Source organism: Denticeps clupeoides, chromosome 11 (genome assembly GCF_900700375.1).
Source record: "Denticeps clupeoides chromosome 11, fDenClu1.1, whole genome shotgun sequence".
Taxonomy (NCBI): Eukaryota; Metazoa; Chordata; class Actinopteri; order Clupeiformes; family Denticipitidae; genus Denticeps; species Denticeps clupeoides.
The window spans coordinates 10,145,663-10,166,151 of NC_041717.1; the positions used below are offsets into that span (position 1 = coordinate 10,145,663).

The window sequence follows — 20,489 nt, forward strand, 5'->3', positions numbered from 1 at the left end:
CCTGAAGTTTTTTTTCAGCCATTGGTGAAATGCTCAGTTTAAAGAAGCAGGACTCCCTTCAGATCCATGAACACGGCTGCTCCTGATCACTGCGACCTGGGTTCGAGTCCCGGCCGGGCGACATGGATACGAGGTCTTCAAATAACAGGTGGACGGATGGCGCTTCCATGGTCAAGTGCAGCAGAGACGCAGGTACTGGTGAGCTGACGCGAGGTGGCGCTAAAGCGCGTCGCTACGAATCTCAACGAGAGGAACAGCGGAGCGATGACGACTTCCGGTTAGCAACCAACGCTGCTACGCGACGGCGGTAACCAGGACGGGACCGCGCCGTCACGCTTCTCCAGTGGAAGCCTTGACAATAAAAGTCGTCGCCCAGCCGGTGTTTTTCCTCTCTGTTGAACGCCAGACGTCAAAATGAGCGAGCAGCTCAAACTGATCGTGGAGCAGCTGAACCGAGATCCGTTCAGGAGGAACTTCAACCTGATCACCTTCGACTCGCTGGAGCCCATGCAGCTTCTGCAGATCCTCAACGACGTGCTGGCAGAAATCGACGCCAAGGTGTAGAAATCCCTTTTAATAGCGATTATTGGTGCTTATTAAAGCATGAACCCACGACAGGATTAACACGGTTTTATAAATATAACATACATGTACAGTATTATAAATGTATTGTAAAATGTGAGCATTGTTAATATATATATATATATATATTTTAAAGCAAGCCATTGATATACGGGAGGAAATGCCCGAACAGACAGCTAAGAGGATGTTCACCTTACTGGGCATGTTGAAGTACAAGCCGCCCGGAAGTCAGTCTGAGGCGTGAGTACTTCACATCCATCCCTCCACAGTCCAGACATATCGGAACGTGACCGTAAACGCCTCTTCGTCCGCTACAGGAGCAGCTTCAGACAGGGCCTGGTGACCGGCAGCAAGCCCGCCGTCCACCCCGTCCTGCACTGGCTGCTGCAGAGAGTTCCGGAGCTGAAGAAGAGGGCCTACCTGGCCCGGTTCCTGGTCCGACTGGAGGTCCCTGTTGATTTCCTGCAGGACGACGTCATTGCTGAGACCTTTCATCAGGTGTGTGTGTGTGTGTGTGTGTGTGTGTGTGTAACCGGAACCACGCCCATGTATTAGTCACATCTCCTAATGCATTTTGAGGACATGCCGTGTTCCTGTACAGTATGAAGAGCTGCTGGAAGCCTTTAAGAGCTGCCACAAAGAGTGCGAGCAGCTGAAGAACTCTGGGTTTTCAACTGCTGAGATAAGACGGGTAAATGTTTCCTTTTTATTTTATTTTTATTTTTGTCTGATTTTATTATGTAGCTGGTAAGTCAAAGTCAGGATTCTTTTGTTTATTCAAACTAAACAATACATTATGATCTATAAAAAAGCAGAGGACACATTTCGTTGTGTCACAATGACAATCACTTCACGTTCACTTTTTCTTTCATCTCTGTAGCCAATATAAAAAGAGAAATAAAAAATGAATCCATGCTTAATTTTATTTAGATGAATAAACAAGAATTTTAGTCTTTAAATGCAGGTAGAGGCTCTCTTTCATTCTCTGTATTTTAACTTCATCGTTTTTGTGCATCTCCAGTTTCAGAGTACCATGCCATACTGTGATGAGTAACTTTATCTTTAAGTAGTCACTTTGCTGAGGAGAGTTGTAATTAAGATTCGATTGTATTTCAGCCGTTGTCCCCCTTCTCTTTCTGAAATGAATTTAATATTTTGGAAACATTTCTGTATTAATACATCTAACAGATGGCATTTTTGAACTTCAGGACATTGGGGCAATGGAAGAAGAGAGGGAACAGTTGCTTAAACGTGTGGAGAGATTGAGGAAGCGGGTAAGACCTCACACCCTTCTCAAACTCTCTCTGGAATGACAACACGACCCCTCAACCATGCTAAAGGCTCTGTATGCCCAAATGCCCAAGACGTACATCTGACAAGTCTGGAGTAGAGTGTTAATTTACCACTGCATGCCAGCAGGAAACCCGAGCGGAAGGTTAAACACTTTGGAGGCCCTGAGACATTCTGGAGAGCCTGGTGAACGCACACTGGTGTGTGTGTTCATGCGTGCATCTGAAACGCCGCTTGAAAGGGCTCCGTTAGCGAAATCCTATAATTGATTTACTAGACGTGATCCTGTCATTGTGTCCACAAGGTGGAGTCGGTGGCCAAGCACCAACACATGCTGGAACTGGCCAGACAGCTTCGCCTAGAGAAGGAAAGGGAGGAGTCCCTCGCTCATCAGAAACCGGAGCAAAAGAACCAGGTAGGGAATCAGAGTCCTCACCAGAGTTCTACACCATGATCTGCCAACACATGGTTAAGAAAGTGAAGAAGGAGTATTCTGCACCTAGAACAGAAAAATCACTGTCATTTTCCAGTCAGTACATACAATGATAAAATTAGTTAGATAGTTATTCTTCAACAGTGTATCTACAAACACACAATACGTTTTTTTTTTTGAATGACTTAATTTTGAGTTTGAATCACAGTGCCTCAGTGTGCCTCATTGGACTCCATTTGCTGAAATCTCACAGAACTTAATATCATGAATTTATCAAAAATCAGCTTTTTCATTAGGTAAATGCTAAGTATCGACAAAAGGTTCCTATAACGGAAACAAGGCATTATGGGTATAAAATTAGGTTGGCTGCCAGACACTTCCAGCTAAATGAATCAACATCAAAAAAGCATCCGGCTAAACGAATCAAAATAAGCTTCCGTGTCCGTAAGCTTTTTCTTTTTTCTTTTTTTTTTTAACTTTCCTGTGTTTAGCTCTTCCAGGCAGAGCAGAGGCTGCAGCGCTCAGAGCTCCAGCTGAAAGACCTGCGACAGGCGGCGGCGGATGCCAAGCCAGAAAGTGAGTGAGTCGAGCAGCCAGTGCCGGCAGCACCGTCCTGCACCCTGCCGGGTCAGGGGCCAAGGGCGCAGCAGATTAAAAGGCCTTTCACTTAATTGACTCGCATCTATTTAGGCGCTGTAATCGCCCGCCGCTGTGCAGGGATCCTGCCGTGATTACCGTATGTGGGCTTTCGGCCTTTTGTGCGCGTCTATTGTTGGACCCGTTGCTGTCACCGAACAGATTTACACATTTACAGATTTTGAAATGATGTTCAAACGTCAGGCCCCGTGTGGTACGGTGAAGTCTCCGGGACTGTCCCAATACCTGCGCTTACACACTGTGCACACGGAATAGCTAAAAAGTTGTTTTTCAATAAAATATTATTTGATCTGTTTGTGCAGGAAAAATAATCTATTTTTTTGTCATTTTTAAAGTAATAATAATATTATAATTATTATTATTAATCACATTTTTTTTCTTGTTTTTCCAAAGTATCGTCAAACAACATTTTTTTTATTTGTCTATTAAACAGCCAGCAGTTTAAAGATGTAATAACCTAGAGAGCACAGAGCACAATGTCTGACTCTGTAGCGTGTGTAGGTGCCAGTCAATATTCCTGTCCCTGACCCTTAGATGATGATGACAGATGAACAGATCAGAAACAGATTCATACAATTTAGACCAACAATTGCCCATTGGCCTACATTCAACCAACATTGGTACAGAACATTTGGGTGAGATCATGCCTTGAGAGACTACCATTGTGTCCCTGAGCAAGACACTTAACCCTAAGTTGCTCCAGGGGGGGACTGTCCCTGTAACTACTGATTGTAAGTCGCTCTGGATAAGGGCGTCTGATAAATGCTGTAAATGTAAAATGTAAATCATCGTGAGTTTCCCAGTACGTTTCGTATGCACCCAAGTGTTTATCTAGGCACTAAGCACTCTTATCAAATTACTTAGATGTGGACAAATAAGCAATAACAGAATTTGACCCAAAGTCATCCGGGGTGGTTATGTGATGAATAATGAATTTTAAATAATCTGCTTTTGATCTCGTTACCTTATTATAATTTAAATGAACAGGTGCACTGTGTGCATCCAATGACCTCCGCATTTGAACGCATTGTACCACCATGATCAGAGGCCGTTGATGTCCGCAGGCCTGATGAAGAGGCTCGAGGAGGAGATCAAGTTCAACTCCTACATGGTGGCCGACAAGCTGCCCAAAGAGCTGGAGAGCAAGAGGCTGACTGTGCAGTACCTTCAGAAGGTGGCGGCAGAGCCGGCCATGGGCCAGGCTGAGCTCACCGAGCTGGAGGACAAGGTTGGCCTCCGGTTACATCATGCCTGTCCACTCGTCTTTCTGTTTGACTGTTTTCGTCCGTCCGTCGGTCCAAGCATGCCTTGTTTAATCTGTCCTTAAATCTCATTCCCCCAGTGGAGTATGACGTTACGTGCTTTTACTGTAATACTGGCTTCTCGTCTTCGCTCATGTGGTTCCATGTCAAGAGAAGTCAGATAGACGTAAACATGGTGCAATGCAAACACAGCACAAGACTGACAATATTAAACGTACAAAACCATGGCAACTGTTCTGCAAACAGTGACTACGCTAGTGTAAGTAGACTGAACAAGAACACTATTTTATGTGAGAGAGGCAAGCAGAAATAAGGTGGCAGTAAGGTTGCAACGATGTTGTTTTATCATCTATCGTGCAAATAAAAGTGAAACAACACATTTATGAAACATTCTGGGTTGAACAAATGGCATAGAAGTCTGAGGAAGAAAGGTAACATGTTAAATTCACCACTTCAGATCCGTGAGACGAACGTTCAGATTAACCTCCTGATCGAGAAGAGGATGATGAGGAACGACCCTATTGATGATAAACTCTCGCTGTTCAGACAACAGGTAATCTGCTCCCTCCACCCGTCCTTGTTCATGTTGTGTCAATGTGAGGGGAAGGTCATGCCCATCTTCCATTGTCCGAACAAAGGGAATTCAGTTTGGCTCAATTGAATTGTATCTGCATGTGGGGTGCCAGATGGCCTTCGATCATCTGCGCCCATTGTGGTAGCTCAGTAAACAGTGCTGTGACTGTGACTAGCCGGGTCTTTGAAGCTGATAGAATGATTGATGTGCTCTGATATGTTAAAGTAATGAGACATTTTTTTTGAAGGGGCTGCAGGTGTAGCTTATGTTTGCATAATTCTGTTTTATTGCATTTTGCTTTGTTTTTTTTTTATTATTATCATCGTCAAGTTGTGAGGCTGACATGCACTGTTAGCACTACTGGGGCATCTTTAAATCATTTTATTGTAAAGCAAAGACTTTGATTAACTGTGAGCTTTACCTCTTATCATCTAAGAGCCCTGTGAAAATAATAAACTTTGGCTGGAACATATGTGGATAAAATGTGCTGTACATCCTTTATACTCTTTTATGTGCAATTCGTTTGTGGCAGAGCATTAGTTTAAATCTGTCAAGGTAGGTTCTGGTAGCCAATAGGCATTATTTTCCTTTCCCAGGCTTCCATCATTGCACGTAAGAAGGAGGCGAAAGCAGAGGAACTTCAGGAGGCGCGAGAGGAGATGGCTGCTTTGGAGCGTGAGCTGAATGCAAAGAACAGCCAGGCGAGGGATCAGGATGGAGCCGAGCTCATCAGGGGAGATGAGGTACGGCGTCTCATCTGCACACTGAGATAAAAACAATTTACAATTCTCAAAATCACTTCAGAACAAAACAGAAGCTCGTGTGACATTCAGGCCCAGTAGAGATGAGGCCTATTAAAGCTATATGTTCATGAGCTGCTATCCAGTATACAGATTTTATAAGATGTGGATAAATGGAGCGACAATCCTGCTTTATTTTAAACTCTCCATTAGATATGACTTCTCATGGCTTACTGCATTCACAAAATGCATGTTTGCATAGATGAATATTCAACAGATGTAATTTCAGCCATCTGAGCTGCTCAATTAACATTTATACCGGATTTCTCAGATCATTGAAGATTATTCACCCTAATTCCATAAGTAATATTGTCAGGGGGGCAGTTTTTAATTAATTTGTGTTTTTGTACACTGTACATCAACTTGAAGAAAACAAATTTGTGTGTGTGTGTATTGTGAATTAATTAAATTAAATGGTTGCTTAGACCAGTGTAACTTTTGAAGCCAAACCTAGAATTCATGAAACTAATAGCACTAGTCAAACGACAGAAAGCTATTGGTCAGGTAGGTCATCTACTGACAGAGAAATCCACACACTACACTATGAAAGACTTTACTATTGTTATTCATTAGATTTTTTTTATAGAGGACCACTTTATTTAAGAAAGGGGCTACAATCTAATTTCTAGTGGTTTTGTCCAATAGAGATGGCTTTGTGCTTTTGTATTTATAAAATATATATATTTTTTGTGTGCATCATGAAAGTTCACAGTGCACCACTTCAATGACAATCACTTCACCTTCTCTGGCTGTCTTCAGGTGATTTTTGGGAAGAACATGTATTTGTGTATTACTGTGTGAATTGGGATTCAATGAAATATCATAAAATTTTATGTCTTGTTTTATGAAATGCAAGGTAAAAACTCATAATGTGTTCTCAAGTGGCACCATTTCTCCTCTGAAATAACTACTGTGCCCACTTGGTGAGTTGTCCAGTGAACGTGAGGCTATTTGTGGGCTGAATAAACGGCAAGGGTCTCACACAGCCTAATCTTCTTCATTCACATTCCCACCCACTATTAATAGAACCCACGCAGCCCCAGACTGCCAGAGATGTTTACTTTTCCTGTAATCACGTCTGTAGTCTGTCTTCCCCACAAACAGAAAAGCATTGCGGTTTTTTCCAAACCGTTGAAAGTTTAGTCTCACAGACACACACTCTCACAGTTAAATCTTAATTTTATATATAAAGCTTTAATTCATTAATGTGTCTGTGAGCTGATTATTAAATGTTGCTATAAATTCCATTTTTCAGCCATCAAGGATGGGCCACACACTGGCATGGTGGTTAGGGACGTGGGCTCACACCTCTATGGTTGTGAGTTTGAATCCCATCTTAACCTTTGTGCGCATGGAGTGCTCTCCCCATGCTGGTGCAGGTTTCCTCCGGGTTCTCCGGTTTCCTCTTGCCATCCAAAGGCATGTACACTAGCAGGACTGGCAACTATTAATTATCCATATACATGTTCTGTACACTAAATGAATTAAGTAATGATAAAGACAAATACATACCTTGCTGCACTTTGTCCACGGACAGATTTTATACTCAAAAAACAAAGTTGTTGCTTTATTTTATTCACAGAAATGTCTGCATGTGTGAAAGAAATTACTCTTTCATGAACAAAATTACTGCATTGTTGTTAATGAAATGCATTTAATAGATAAGATTACCTTTTCATCACTGTCAGCATGCATTCCCTGTACAAATGACTTCCCTAGGGACAAAATGTAGCAAGGTATACATGGGTTTTCATATATAGAATTGATTTGGTGGCAAAGGATGTATTTTGTGCATGGCAGTAAGCACTTGACACTTGCCGTTCCATACAAAAAAAACCCCGCAGGGACTGATTTAAATAATAAATAAATAATAAATAACTAGTAGGAAATTCTTTCAGGCAACTTGCTAAGAATCCGTTTTAAAAAGCGTTTGCCACATTAGATTAGATTACATTTCCACACCCCATACAAGGAATGTGTTTGTGGAAGACCCCTTTTTTTTTTTTTTTTTTTTTTTTTTTTTATAGCCGTGTACTAAATTTACATTACTAAGTGCCCTGTTTCAATGTTTCAGGTTTGAGTGAAGTGTCTTTTGTATGTTGTCAAGAGAGAAAAAGTCAGGCATCCCAATAAGGCACACTGGGCCTAAGCGGTTAAGCTATGGTACCAGCACATGGTCATAAACAAGTCTTTATTGGTTGAAGGAACTGGTGGCCACTGATGGGATTTGAGTGTGTGTGAGCAGCCGTTTTCTGCGCTGCCTGCTCTTATGTGGAGATGAAACGCTGGAGTCACGTGTTTGTGAAACGGACCACCTTGACACCCCCCTTTAGCTCTCCAGCTCTTCTCTAGGCTCAGTGATTTTATCAGGCCCTCTAAGATAATGGTCACCTCTCCCTGAACTCCCCGTCCAAACTTAGACCGCAGCAGCCAAGTGATGGATAACTGGATCTGGAGAGTGAGTGAGGGCGCCGAGGCTCCGTATGATGGGGGATGTTTAAGCCACAGCGGGCTGAGACGGTGAATGCCCATGTATAGTCATAATAGTTTTATCTCGTGGGGAAACCGGACCATGCTTTCCGTCAAAAGAATGGAGGGCGAAGGGTGCAGAAAAAAGCAAGCTCATTCTTCTAAATGCCCATTTTATGGATGGTATTTTCCATGCTCTCAGCTGGTTGTGGTACAGTATGTAAAATTAAGGCTTGATAAGAGCGATCATCTTCAGACAGTTTCCCACCACTGGCTTTTTGAGTTCTACACACTACACTAAAGTAAAAAAAAACATTAACATTAGTGTCTGTGAAGATTCTCGCTCATCCAGGTGAATTTGTCTGAAAGTTGAGTCATGGCAACTGGACTTTCTTTCTTTAAGGTAGAGACGTTTCATTCTGCATCCACAGAACTTTGTCAATAAATTAACATTAGTGCATGTTAGAACAGTTTATTTGTCACACAGCACTGAGTTCCCTGACCTTATTAATATTTAATATTAAAAATATTTAAATAGATGTTTTAATCCAGCTTTCCTATATATAGATCTTCACAGTTTTCACAGATCAGCCATAGTTTGACAACAAGTGAAGTAATATTAATATTATCTTGTTACTGTTCCATCTGGCAGTGGGTGGGATGAGTGACATCACAATTTTGTCCTTGTAAGAGTCATTGGATATTCAGAACCACAACTCCTTAAGGGTATTGCTGGAGTGATAAGGTCTTAGCTGCGTGGAGGTAACATAGCGCATAACACACAGGTTCAAACCCCACTGACCCTGAAATAGACACTTAACCCTGAGTTTCTCTGTCCCTGTAACTACTGATTGTAAGTTGCTTTGGGTAAGAGTGTCTGATAAATGCTGTAAACGTATGGAAGAAACTGGTGAACAAGTGACATTGCCACATCCGGCCATGGTACAACAAGGAGTGCAGGTTTACCTGTGTTGTCTGAACCAGTAGAAGAACTGCTGTAACTCATGTAGCAGAAAAAAAGTTGATGCTGGTTCTGAAACAATGTGTGTTCTGACACATTTCTGCCACAGTTTGTAGTGTATGGTGCAGACCAGTCAAGGTGCCCATGCATGAGCATCAGAACTGGATCACGCCGCAATGGATGAAAGTGGCCTGGTATTTAAAAAATCCAGTCTTCATTGATATTGTGTATGTGTGTGTGTGTGTGTGTGTGTGTGTGTGTGTGTGTGCCTGTGACGACAGGATGCACTATGAGAAGAATGCAAGCCAACATGGGCAATGTGTTGTTTGGGCCAATGTTCTGCTGGGAAAATGTTCTTGCATTCATGTGAATGTTACTTCGACATATACCACCTACCTGAACATTGTTTCTGACCAAGTACGTCCATTTATGGAAGCAATATTCCATGTGTGTGTTCCCATCATTCAGCAGGACCATGATGAGTGCTTTGAGGAACATAATAAACACAATAATTTATACAGGTATAAAATGCAATTTAACATATGTAAGATGTGCTTGGAAAATAAGTGTGATATACAGAGGCACTGTCCCAGAACTTAATGGACATGTTTTTTATGGTTTTGTACTAGACACTAAATCATTCCTTCATAGATTGTCATACTGTTGTGGCTGGTAGGTATATATGGCCACACTTCGGTGCTGTCTTCAAGCTCTGAAGCCTAATAAAATCTTGCATTGGCCGCCGTGTTGAAGTTTGATGAGAGAACACTATGCTGCATTATTCCGCCCTGCTAATCCTCCCCCCCACATACCCCTGGCCTGTCCTTGATGTCCCAAAATACACAAAGCATAAACTCTCGCACACAAGCACCACATGCCTCAAGTGACATACAGCACATTCTGTGATTTCTGGAGGTTGTTCTCCAGTGCCTAACAACATTTATAGTCGGTGGCCATACAGCCCAAGCCCCGCGGTGCCTGACAGAAGAAGGAGGCGAGGCCGTCCGTGTGCACATGGTGCCAGATGACGATGTTTGCTTTACCCCTGGCGGAGAGCCCACAGGCTCATATTTCTGAGATGGCACCTCCACCCACGGGGGGCTTCCAGCACCCCAGGCTGCGTCTACTTTACAGCACAAACGCCGCCAGGTTACAACACCAGAGTAGAGGTGCCATGGTGATGTGGCTGCATTTCCTCTGCCCACATCGTTCCCTTTGGGTGGGCAACAACTGTGTGTGTGTGTGTGTGTGTGTGTGTGTGTGTGTGTGTGTGTGTGTGTGTGTGTGTATGGATGGTGTGTATGAATTTACAGCCGCTCCTGATGGGAATTTATAGCCATCGAAGAACAAACTCAAGGGTTAAAGGGTGAGAACAGAGAACATCATCCAGATAGGGTGGTCCATGGGAAAGCTCATAATTCCTACAAAGCTGTCCCCTGAGTACGCAAACACACAATAGTTAGATCTTTATTATTAATTTTTCGCCTCCCACTTTCTGGTTTAAATCCATTGTATGGCGTATAAATAAAATGATGAAATTAGAACAATAAGAGAACACTTCCTAGACTCACAGTTCTCTTCTGTCTCCTCAGTTCAAACGATACGTTGCCAAAATGCGAAGCAAGAACACAACGTACAAGAAGAAGCGTCAGGAGATAGCCGAGCTGAGAGCTGAGTATGGAGTTCTTCAGAGGACTGAAGAGATCCTTAAACAGAGGCATGAAGTTGGACTACAGCAGCTGGTAAGACACCACCACGGTAACATCTGCAAGATAAGATAAGGACAATTTAAGTACTATTTAAAGATGTTTCAACCATACACTCTATTTGAGGCTTGCACAGTCTACATTTAAGGTCCCTGTTTGTTTTTTGGGGGGGAGGGAGTTAGGCCCACAAAGTATATAATATTTTTTTTTTTTAGATACAGTATCTGGTATATGCTATGCTCAAACCTTTACATTTCAGTTTTATGAACTAGTCAACATAAATAAATGAAAGTGAGGTGATTGTCATTGTGATAAACAGCACACAGTGACCCAACAAAATGTGTCCTCTGCTTTTAACCATGGGGATGGTGCTTTGCTCAGTGGCAACTTGGCGGATCGGGATTCAAACTGGCAACCTTCTGATTACAGGGCCAATTCCTTAATCTCTAGGCCACCACTGCCAAATGATGAAAACCAGAGTTTTGAAGCTCATAGTGATTACTTATAGACCCACTTTGTCATTCTGGGCAATTTGAACCCCCTCGTCTCACACACACAAAGTAGGTCCCATCTCCTCATCCCACCTCTGTTTTCCCTCAGTTTAATTTGATATTGGAATTCATTTTTGTAGCATTGTGTTGAACACTTTCTGAAGTTTCGAGGTGGGGTCTTACAGGGGCATTAAACAAGCATCTCCACTCACATAAAACCTATACTGTACTATATTGCCCTGTACTGTGCAGTGTTGAATAAAAACAATATAGGTAGACATATTACTGTACATAAAAGTTATTAATGCACACAAAACCCTTTACACATTACCAGCAGCAATATTTTTTTTATATTAGCAGTCAGGCAACAAGAACAGATTTACTTTCTGACTCCTGAAATCTGGTGGAACCTTCATTCATGTACATAATTTCCTTTCGAATAAAGACTCCTGGGCCTTGTAGCAGTTCATTGAGCTGTAACCGTGGTAAGGCAACATAACCTAAAAATTATTCCACAATGTTGTTATAATACTGATGATACTGTCACAATAATACTGATAAGTTCATATTGTGCTGTTATCCAGTTGTGTAAAACAGTGCAAGGTGAAAAGCTCAAATCTGATGTAAACATTCTGTTCTTTTGGGGTTGAGGTCTACTGTGGTGTGTCTGAGGAGGAGTGAACTGAGAGGAGGTGTTACTCAATCAGATCATAAGTTTGAATGGTGTAAGTCTGGTTTCTGCGAAAAGGATGATGGCAATAAAATTTGGGCAACTTTTTGTTTTTTAAATGTCCACTTGATTCAGTTGAAGCAGCCAAAAACACTTATGAACCATCTATCACATGGTTCTTTGTGCATCAAGATATTTTCATCTGTTCATCGTACCCGATTTCCATTCGCTGCACGCCTGGAACAAAGTATTGACCTGAATTCAATATCCTTGTCCCAGCTAATTATGGTAATATATAATTATACTTCCTCTAGTGATACATTTTTGATGGCCAGTGTTATGTTGATTGAAACTGTTAGCAATTTAATGATAAATTATCATCACCAGGGATACTCATCTGATTAATAAATCCAAATAAAGCAAAAAAATGTCTTCCTCTTTACCCTGACCAGCTATTCCCACCTCATCCCATGTTCCTGTCCCGCAAACAGTGAAGTGACTCCAGCTTCCTGGAAATGACTTTACACCTCTGAACCCTCCCTACTCCTGACTTGCTGATAGCCCATCTGACGCAGGGCGTTTGAGCCGCTGCTATTTGTGATCTCGGCATGTGCTCCCTCTTCGCGTCTGACGCTGGCTGGGGAATTTTTTCCCCTCCTCTTCATTGTCTGTCTGCTTTACTGTCAGTGCCTGGACCTCTCCATTCCTGGCCAGCTGCTACCTCACCCATTGCTGACCCTCACTTAAATGAACCTTTCCCCGTGTAGGACAAAGGACAGAGTCACTTGAACCCCACCCATTTACATTTACAGCATTTACCAGACGCCTTTATCCAGAGCGACTTACAATCAGTAGTTACAGGGACAGTCCCCCTGAAAACACTCAGGGTTAAGTGTCTTGCTCAGGGACAAAATGGTAGTCAGTGGGATTTGAACCTGGGTTCATAGGTGAGTGTGTTACCCACTAGGCTACTACCACCACCACCCCACCCCCCCGAGTGAGGTTGGCACCTGTAGACATTTGGTAAGAGCCTAAGAGTCTTCTGAAAACGTGCTGATTGGAAAGTACTTCAGATGTCATGTCACCGATCTTAAGTACCAAGTAGTCGGCCGAGTAGTTGATTATGGCAGAGGAGAGGAAAGACACAGGCTTTTAATGGTCAGTCTGTGTTCTTTGATGGTTCCCCAGATATATTTATAGACACAATCACAGCTCTCAAAGCCAACATTATGATGCTACCATGAACTTTTTGTTTAAACGATGAAGACTCTCTGTGGGCCTGGGGGGGGGGGTCAGGGGTCTTTCTCACCCTTAATATAGACAACGGGTGTTCCTATCACTAAAGGGTGTAAAGTCCTCTGTGTGCGCCGAGGACAGGCCGCTTTGTACTCAGGTGTTGTGCTGAGCAGGAGGGGACTGTGTGGACATAACCCTTCACTGAGCGCTTAACATGACACCGGGAGCAATGGAGCTCCAAAGTCCCAGGTCAATGTGAGGCCGAAACACACAATACCGATCCAATTTAGTACATTTACAATAGAGGATTTATACTTCTGTCAGTAAGAAATGGGTGGGCTTTGAGAGTTGTGAGTAGTTTCTTATCTCTTGCTACTGCAAACTAACACCACTGTCATATTTATTTTCCGAAATAAATAATAGAAGATATCCTCCTTTTTCCAGACTTCCAGTACTGCTTTTTGTATTTTCAATGTTACTTTGGGGGGGAAGCATCATATTCAGCCCGCCATCCGCCAAGGTGCCACTGAGGTGCCATTGAGCAAAGCACAATCCCCACACACTGCTCCCCGGGCACCTGTCATGGCTGCCCACTGCGTTAACAGTGAAGGGTGTGCTGTGCTGTATATCACAATGTCAATCACTTCACTTTCATTATTGCCCCATTGTCACAATTTCCATTGTCCTCTTTCTCTCATATTTCTGCAGCAATCAGTGGAGGTACAGAAGGGCATCTCTGGCTACAGTGACACTCAGGAGGAGCTGGAGAGGGTCTCGGCCATCAAGAGCGAACTGGATGAGATGAAGGGACGCACACTGGACAGCATGTCTGAGATGGTGAGGAATTTCCCACTCGTCTAAAGATGGACACAACCATATTCCTTTCATCTTTTAATCATCCTGAACAGGACAACTGAAGCAACTTTGTGGCAGAGAGTGAATCTAGAAGGCAGTGGTGGCCTGTAAGGAAGCGAACTGGTAACCAAAGGGTTGCGGGTTAAACCGCCAAAGTGCCACTGAGGTACCCTTGAGCAAAGTACCATCCCCACACACTGCTGCCCTTTCTTGGCTGCCCACTAAGGATGATGGGTTACATGAGAGGACCCATTCCGTTGTGGGCACCATGCGCTGCACAATGCTGTGTATCACAATGACAAAAACAATGACTTCTCACTTTTACTATTGTTGATTGATTTTATGGGCTTCCTCTCACTGGGTGCTGATATGGTCTGTAGGTTAATTGGTGTATCGTTGTCCAGTTGTGAGCTGGGTTGGATCAGAGAAAAACAACCTGTTTTCTCATTCGGTCGTCCCATTGCCAAGCAGTGAAAATGGAGCTGGTTGTAGCTCATTAGGCCTGCATCCAAGACTGGAAAAGTCTACAGAGAGAGAGAACAAGCCAGAGCATGGCGATAGTGCCGTTTAGTTTAAAGCTGGCAACCTGACATGCTGGCATGTCTCCCACCCATTCGATTCATTATAACAGGGCTGTTTTAGGGTTGTGTTAGATAAATGTAATGACACATGTACTGGCACAGGGTGGGGAAAAAACTGTAATTCACTGTAAGTCCAGTAAAGATTAGAGGCTAGAGGCAGTCAGAGCTCTCAATGCACTGCCATCACCAGAAGACATATAAACTCAACAACAATACACTTCCAATACACCTGATAACATACTGACATATAATTTCATTTTGCACATTTCTGCTCATTTTTGCACATTTCTGCTCATTTTGTATGTTTGTCTTGTCTTGTGTGTCCTGTTTGAAATATCCAACATGTCCACTTACAAGCATCCTATATGATTTGTCCAGTTTGTCTTTTTCATTGTACAGAAAAGTTTTCTTTTATTTTATAGAGACCTGTAAAGTATTTAAGTTCTAGTTTAGTGTGTATATAAAGTTTGGACACAGCTCATTCAATGTGTTTTCTTTATTTTCATGACCATTTACGTTGGTAGATTCTCACTGAAGGTATCAAAACTATGAATGAACACATGTGGAGTTATGTACTTAATTAAAACAGGTGAAATACCTGAAAACATGTTTTATATTCTAGTTTCTTCAAAATAGCCGCCCTTTGCTCTGATAACTGCTTTGCACACTCTTGGCATTCTCTCAATGAGCTTCAAGAGGTCGTCACCTGAAATGCTTTTCCAACAGTCTTGAAGGAGTTCCCAGAGGTGTTTAGCACTTGTTGGCCCCTTTGCCTTCGCTCTGCAGTCCAGCTCACCCCAAACCATCTCGACTGGGTTCAGGTCCGGTGACTGTGGAGGCCAGGTCTCCACTTTTTGTTAAGTACATAACTCCACATGTGTTCATTCATAGTTTTGATGCCTTCAGTGAGAATCTACCAACGTAAATGGTCATGAAAATAAAGAAAACACATTGAATGAGGTGTGTCCAAACTTTTGGCCTGTACTGTAGATATGTTTTTTTTTTTCTTTTATGATTGCACTTTGTGAAACATTATTTCAATACACTGTATACTGTGTATCCTGTTGTACTGACAATAACCCAATCTTGAATCTAGTTGAATACGTTCATGCCAGTTGACGGCAATTATTTGGGAACAACTAGAAATTCTAGAAGGACTAGGGATCTCCTGTCAAATGAACGTATAATTAGCACGATGTGAATTTGCATGTGTACAACTCTTAATGAGATGTCTAGTGTCATTATTTTGAAATTATAGCTTCTGATTGGCTGGTGGGCATGCTAATGCACACCTCAGATTGAATGAGGTCTTTGAAAAATGTCTGGACTGGAGTTTTGATCAATTTGATGTTCTTTCAATGAGGGTCTTTCTAAATAACTCTAAATCTTTGCATAGTAGTGTACATTTTACTAACAGTAACTTTAAGTATCTTTACTGTTAAAATGTTACTGCAAGTAAGGATGTGTTTTTTTGTTTAACACACCACCTCTGTGATGTTTTTCAGGTAAAGAAGCTGAACTCTATGATATCAGAGAAGAAGTCAGCCCTGGCTCCGGTCATAAAGGAGCTGCGGCCACTGAGACAGCAGTGTCAGGTGAGCATATCATGGTGTTTATGTTAAAGACAAAAATTATTTTAGATGTCTCTCTCTTCAATGGCCACACCCCAGTCTTTCACTATATTGTTTACACATGCACTGAAACTCCAGTAGTATAATTATCTTTATCTTGATCTTCATGTTGAATTGTAAGGAGACATCACATCTTCTTCTCCATCTGCATCTCCATGCGGGCTGGGTTAAATGGGTCACAACAACATATTCAACCATCTGCGGCTCAGCAAGATTTGTTTCTCATTTGTATTTGTTGTGTTCTTTTGGTGCTCACTTTGCCCCGCTGGATTTTGCAGGACGCTTATCTCCACAGAAACTATTTAACACTTTTTGTTTCTATAGGAATTAACGCAGGAGTATGACGAGAAAAAAGCCCAGTATGACACTTGTGCTGCAGGCCTGGAAAGTAATCGATCCAAGCTCGAGCAGGTACTTTAGGATTGGTATATGGTATATGATATAAAGTAAAGGTTCACACATGGGATAAGGTCATTGCTAAGGTTGTTTAGAGCTGTTTAATGAAGTGTTCTTGAATGTAGGATGTGAAAGGGCTGAGGGAGGAGGTGGCCCAGGAGGAGAACCGGTACCATTACATAAATGCCATGAAGCAGGTAAGCGTTGTGGGTGGCATCATTTTCAAAATAGAATATATAATGACACTCTTTAACACTAACTAAATGATTTTTTTTTTGTCAGCCTGCAGCATTTGCTGTCAGTCGCTCCACCATCCATACAGATTTGACTGTTTTCAGGAAGCATAATTTTCACATTTAACTTCATCTCATTTTGTTCTGACATGCAGGAAACTTTAGAAAGTTCGACTCAGACAGCCGTGTTCTTTTTTGGAGAGAGATCCCTCCCATGGGTGTCCTCCCATGTACACCACTACAGTGTTTTGCTAAAGATGGATTCAGAGGCCATTTTCCTTGGTCATTTTCCTGTTTTTGAAATGTCTTTGATCTACATAGAAATTGTTTTTCAAAACCCATTTCTGGATTTATTTATTTTTTCTGTTTTTATTTCACCTCCAGTCCGTCTGTCTGACCATGGATTGTTGGTCAAATATGCTGTACCAATACATAACCATTTAAGCATTCTGAGAGCAATGGGTTACCTAGACCACAAGATGGCTTACATTTTCATTTTATTCCCTCACTACCCCCTCCCATCTCCACAGATCACTGAGATGCAGATACAGAGGGCCGCAGATGAGATGAAGGCCTATGTGTCATCTGACACTCAGGAGAGGAAAAAGACCATCAGGTGAGCCCAGTGTCCTCAGCATGCCAGTTGCTGGGGACATGTGCTGCCATACACAGACAGTCAAGCACAGGCTCTTCTTACACAGCAACAGACATGCTCGTTGGGTGCTCCGAAATGAGACATAAACTAATATGTTATTATGTCAGCAGGTTCTGGCAAAAATGCCAGAAATGTATTCAGTTACTGGACGCTAAAAAGTAAAAACATTCAGAACACTTTTAGAATACATATTAATAACTTTTTTGTTCGTTTGATTTTCTTGTGCTTCAATTCTGCTAAAATGAAACATTTCAGCATTTATGGCTGAGAAGATTCACCAATCAACACAACTTTAACACCACCCAAACATGGACTAGACCTCTGAAGGCATGCTGTGGTACTTGACACCAAGCTGTCCATTAGCAGTTGATCCTTTTCAAGTTGCAGGATCATATCTCCATGGATCACACATGAATGCAGGAACAAATGTTTTCTGGTAAAACATTGGCAAATGCGTCATCAGTCCTGATGCTCCAGTGCCCATTACAGACACGTCTGTTTGCGGTCATGGGTCAACATTAGACACCCTGACTGCTCTGCTGCTATTCAACCCAACAAACTGCGATGCACTGACCAACACTGTCAGATGCCATTGTAATGATATAATCAGTGATGTTGACTGTTCTAATGTTATCAGTGTATATGTAATAGTAAATTTTTTTCTTAATTTTTCACATAAGATTAATGTTAACCTTCTGTTGGTTGTAGGGAACAGTACATGAAGAACATTGCAGAACAGGAGTCGCTGGGCAAGGTAAGCTGATTAGCAGTGCTTCCAGCACACTGTGCCTGCTCCACTAAACAACTGAAAATGGGTTCTGTACAATGGCCCTCGTTGCACTAGAGGCTTCAACTTGTAATTGCTCTGCTGTGTCTGAGTGAAACAGAAGCATTCTCAGAATGTTGTATGTCATAGTATTTTTTGTGTAAAGCGTTGTGCTTCCAAGATTTTTATATTGCATAACACTGGCTTCAATAAATGTTCCATTAATTTTTCAAGGCAGAATAAATACAAACAACATAAAGACTTTCAATAAATGATTTTATCTAGTTCCTTTGTAACTTAAAGTGTATTTCCCAAGATCACTTTAAAAAGATAGAAAATATGTTTCTATGAGTTGATTGTTTTTGTCATGCTGACTCATCTGCTGCATCATCTTCTATGCTGACAGAAACTGCGTGAGCAGCAGAAGGTGGTGCGCGAGACCCACGGCGCCAACATGAAGCAGGTGAAGATGTGGAAGGACCTGGAGCAGCTGATGGAGTGCAAGCGGCAGTGCTTCCTCAGGGCCCAGAGCCAGGTCTCTGTCGGCCAGGTTATTCAGGAGGCAGGAGAAGACCGGCTGGTGCTGTGATGGAACCTTCTCGTGGGAACATCACCTTCTCCCACCAGACATCGTCTGTTGGATCTACTAAGATTTATGGTTCTGATCTATGCCAGTCTCAATTCTGATTGCGTACATCAGTTTCTTGTGCATTTGTTCTACAATGTCCCTCAGAGTAAAATGATGGTCTGTTTGACTGGTTTGTCTCCACCTTGGACTGTTAAGAACAGGAGGAGACATATGAAGCTTAACCATCTGTGGCTGGCCGGCATCTAAGAAGCCTCCAGGCCTCGTCTTCAGGACGAAGCTCCAATCTGTGAGTCTGCAGATAACGGCATACAGAGTTTTATGCCGGGGAGGCAGCTAGACTGCTATTTTGGGAAACATCAGCGACGACCTTGGGCAGACAAGCTGTCCAATTTTGGAATTCAGTGGGACCTCCTTTTTTTTCCCCCCAGTGGTACTGCACAATGCCGTGGACAGAACGTTCACACGTTTTTGAAATGTTATCTCGTTTGATTCCCGTTGTTGTTACCTTTTTGTATAAGTGTTTTGATTTATATTATATTAAGATATTAATAAATGTATTTTTGTATATCTAAATATAATTGTGGACGTATCGTCGACATTTACATGTGTGTGCATTTGATTTATCAGTGCGCTGGATCGTGCCACCTCGCTGTTTTTGCCGGCCGTTGACTGAACATGGCTCACCGCTGTTGGTCAGCGGCAGAGAAACACCTCAGCCATGCGTGAAGAATCTAATTTTGCCACCGCTGCTTTTCAACGTGCACTGATCGATGCCGAGCGTAAACTTTAGCTGTTGACTGCCGCAGGGACGCGGGCAGGGCATTCCCCGCATTCAGCCGAAGTAAATTTAGGATCTCCTCCCCACGCTGGCTGCTCTGCCTCTCCGGGCGAAACGTAACTCAATCCGCTGTCGACAGGCCGCACTTAGTGGTCCCTGTGCCAGTGCGGATCGGGTGGAGATTCTCGTAAAGGGCTGCCTGACTTGAGGTTGGCCCGGTTCAGATTCTCACCAGCGGGTAAGATCAGCATCAAGGCCGGTGCTCATTACGGCATGTTAGCGGGTGATATCTGCACGTCTTGTTGAAGGGTCATGAAAACACCACTCATAAACACAGCAGGCATCGTCTTAACCCTGCGCCCCCCCAAGCAGGTGGCTTCTTTGCCGACCACCGTTAAGAGAGCAGAAACTGCAGCGTTTTCCTTACCTCCTGTTGCAGGCGTCAGGAGAGTGATGTTGATCTTGTCTCTGGCGCCATCGGACAAATGTGAATGTCATTATGCAGTACGACTGATTTAACACTTTTTTTTTTTTGATGTGACTCTTTTGTGACTTGTAATTATGCAAAAGAACACGCAGACTTGCTTGGAACCTGAGCCACTGATGTAGCGCTTGGCAGTGGCAGGCGTAATTTCTCGCCTCTGGCCTTTCGCTTATTTACATTATTTACGTGGCCCGTTCCGAATGTAATAAATATGTTGCTGAACTGGCAAAACTTATTCCAATGAATACATATAATGGCCTACCGACGTTTGAAGAAAGGATACAGATTAGTATAGCAGCCAGAGAGGGCCCAGCGCTGAACCCTGAGGATCACCGCAAGTTAATATCAATAATTAAAATGTACTGATAACTTAAGTGCCACCTAGATAAA

The 20,489-nt window shown here is 42.6% G+C and overlaps 1 protein-coding gene across 1 annotated transcript; it reads left to right on the plus strand.

Moving 5' to 3' along the window:
- The first annotated feature begins 287 nt into the window (after positions 1-287).
- On the plus strand, positions 288-19,439 carry ift81 (intraflagellar transport 81 homolog). Its single transcript, XM_028997105.1, has 18 exons — positions 288-558; positions 719-822; positions 900-1,080; positions 1,184-1,273; positions 1,791-1,856; positions 2,177-2,287; positions 2,797-2,881; positions 4,027-4,190; positions 4,682-4,777; positions 5,395-5,541; positions 10,621-10,770; positions 13,840-13,968; positions 16,073-16,162; positions 16,523-16,609; positions 16,720-16,791; positions 17,358-17,443; positions 18,191-18,236; positions 18,655-19,439. Exons 1-18 carry the CDS (start codon positions 415-417, stop codon positions 18,835-18,837), a joined length of 2,031 nt encoding a protein of 676 aa, XP_028852938.1. The 5' UTR covers positions 288-414; the 3' UTR covers positions 18,838-19,439.
- The last annotated feature ends 1,050 nt before the right edge of the window (positions 19,440-20,489 follow it).

What these genes read in the sequence shown, in the direction of transcription:
- ift81 (XM_028997105.1), top strand. Translation starts at nt 415, where the DNA reads ATGAGCGAGCAGCTCAAACTGATCGTGGAGCAGCTGAACCGAGATCCG. An exon ending in CCCGGAAGTCAGTCTGAGGC is followed by an intron (nt 823 to 899) that starts GTGAGTACTTCA and finishes CGTCCGCTACAG; the next exon opens with GAGCAGCTTCAGACAGGGCC. An exon ending in AACCGGAGCAAAAGAACCAG is followed by an intron (nt 2,288 to 2,796) that starts GTAGGGAATCAG and finishes TCCTGTGTTTAG; the next exon opens with CTCTTCCAGGCAGAGCAGAG.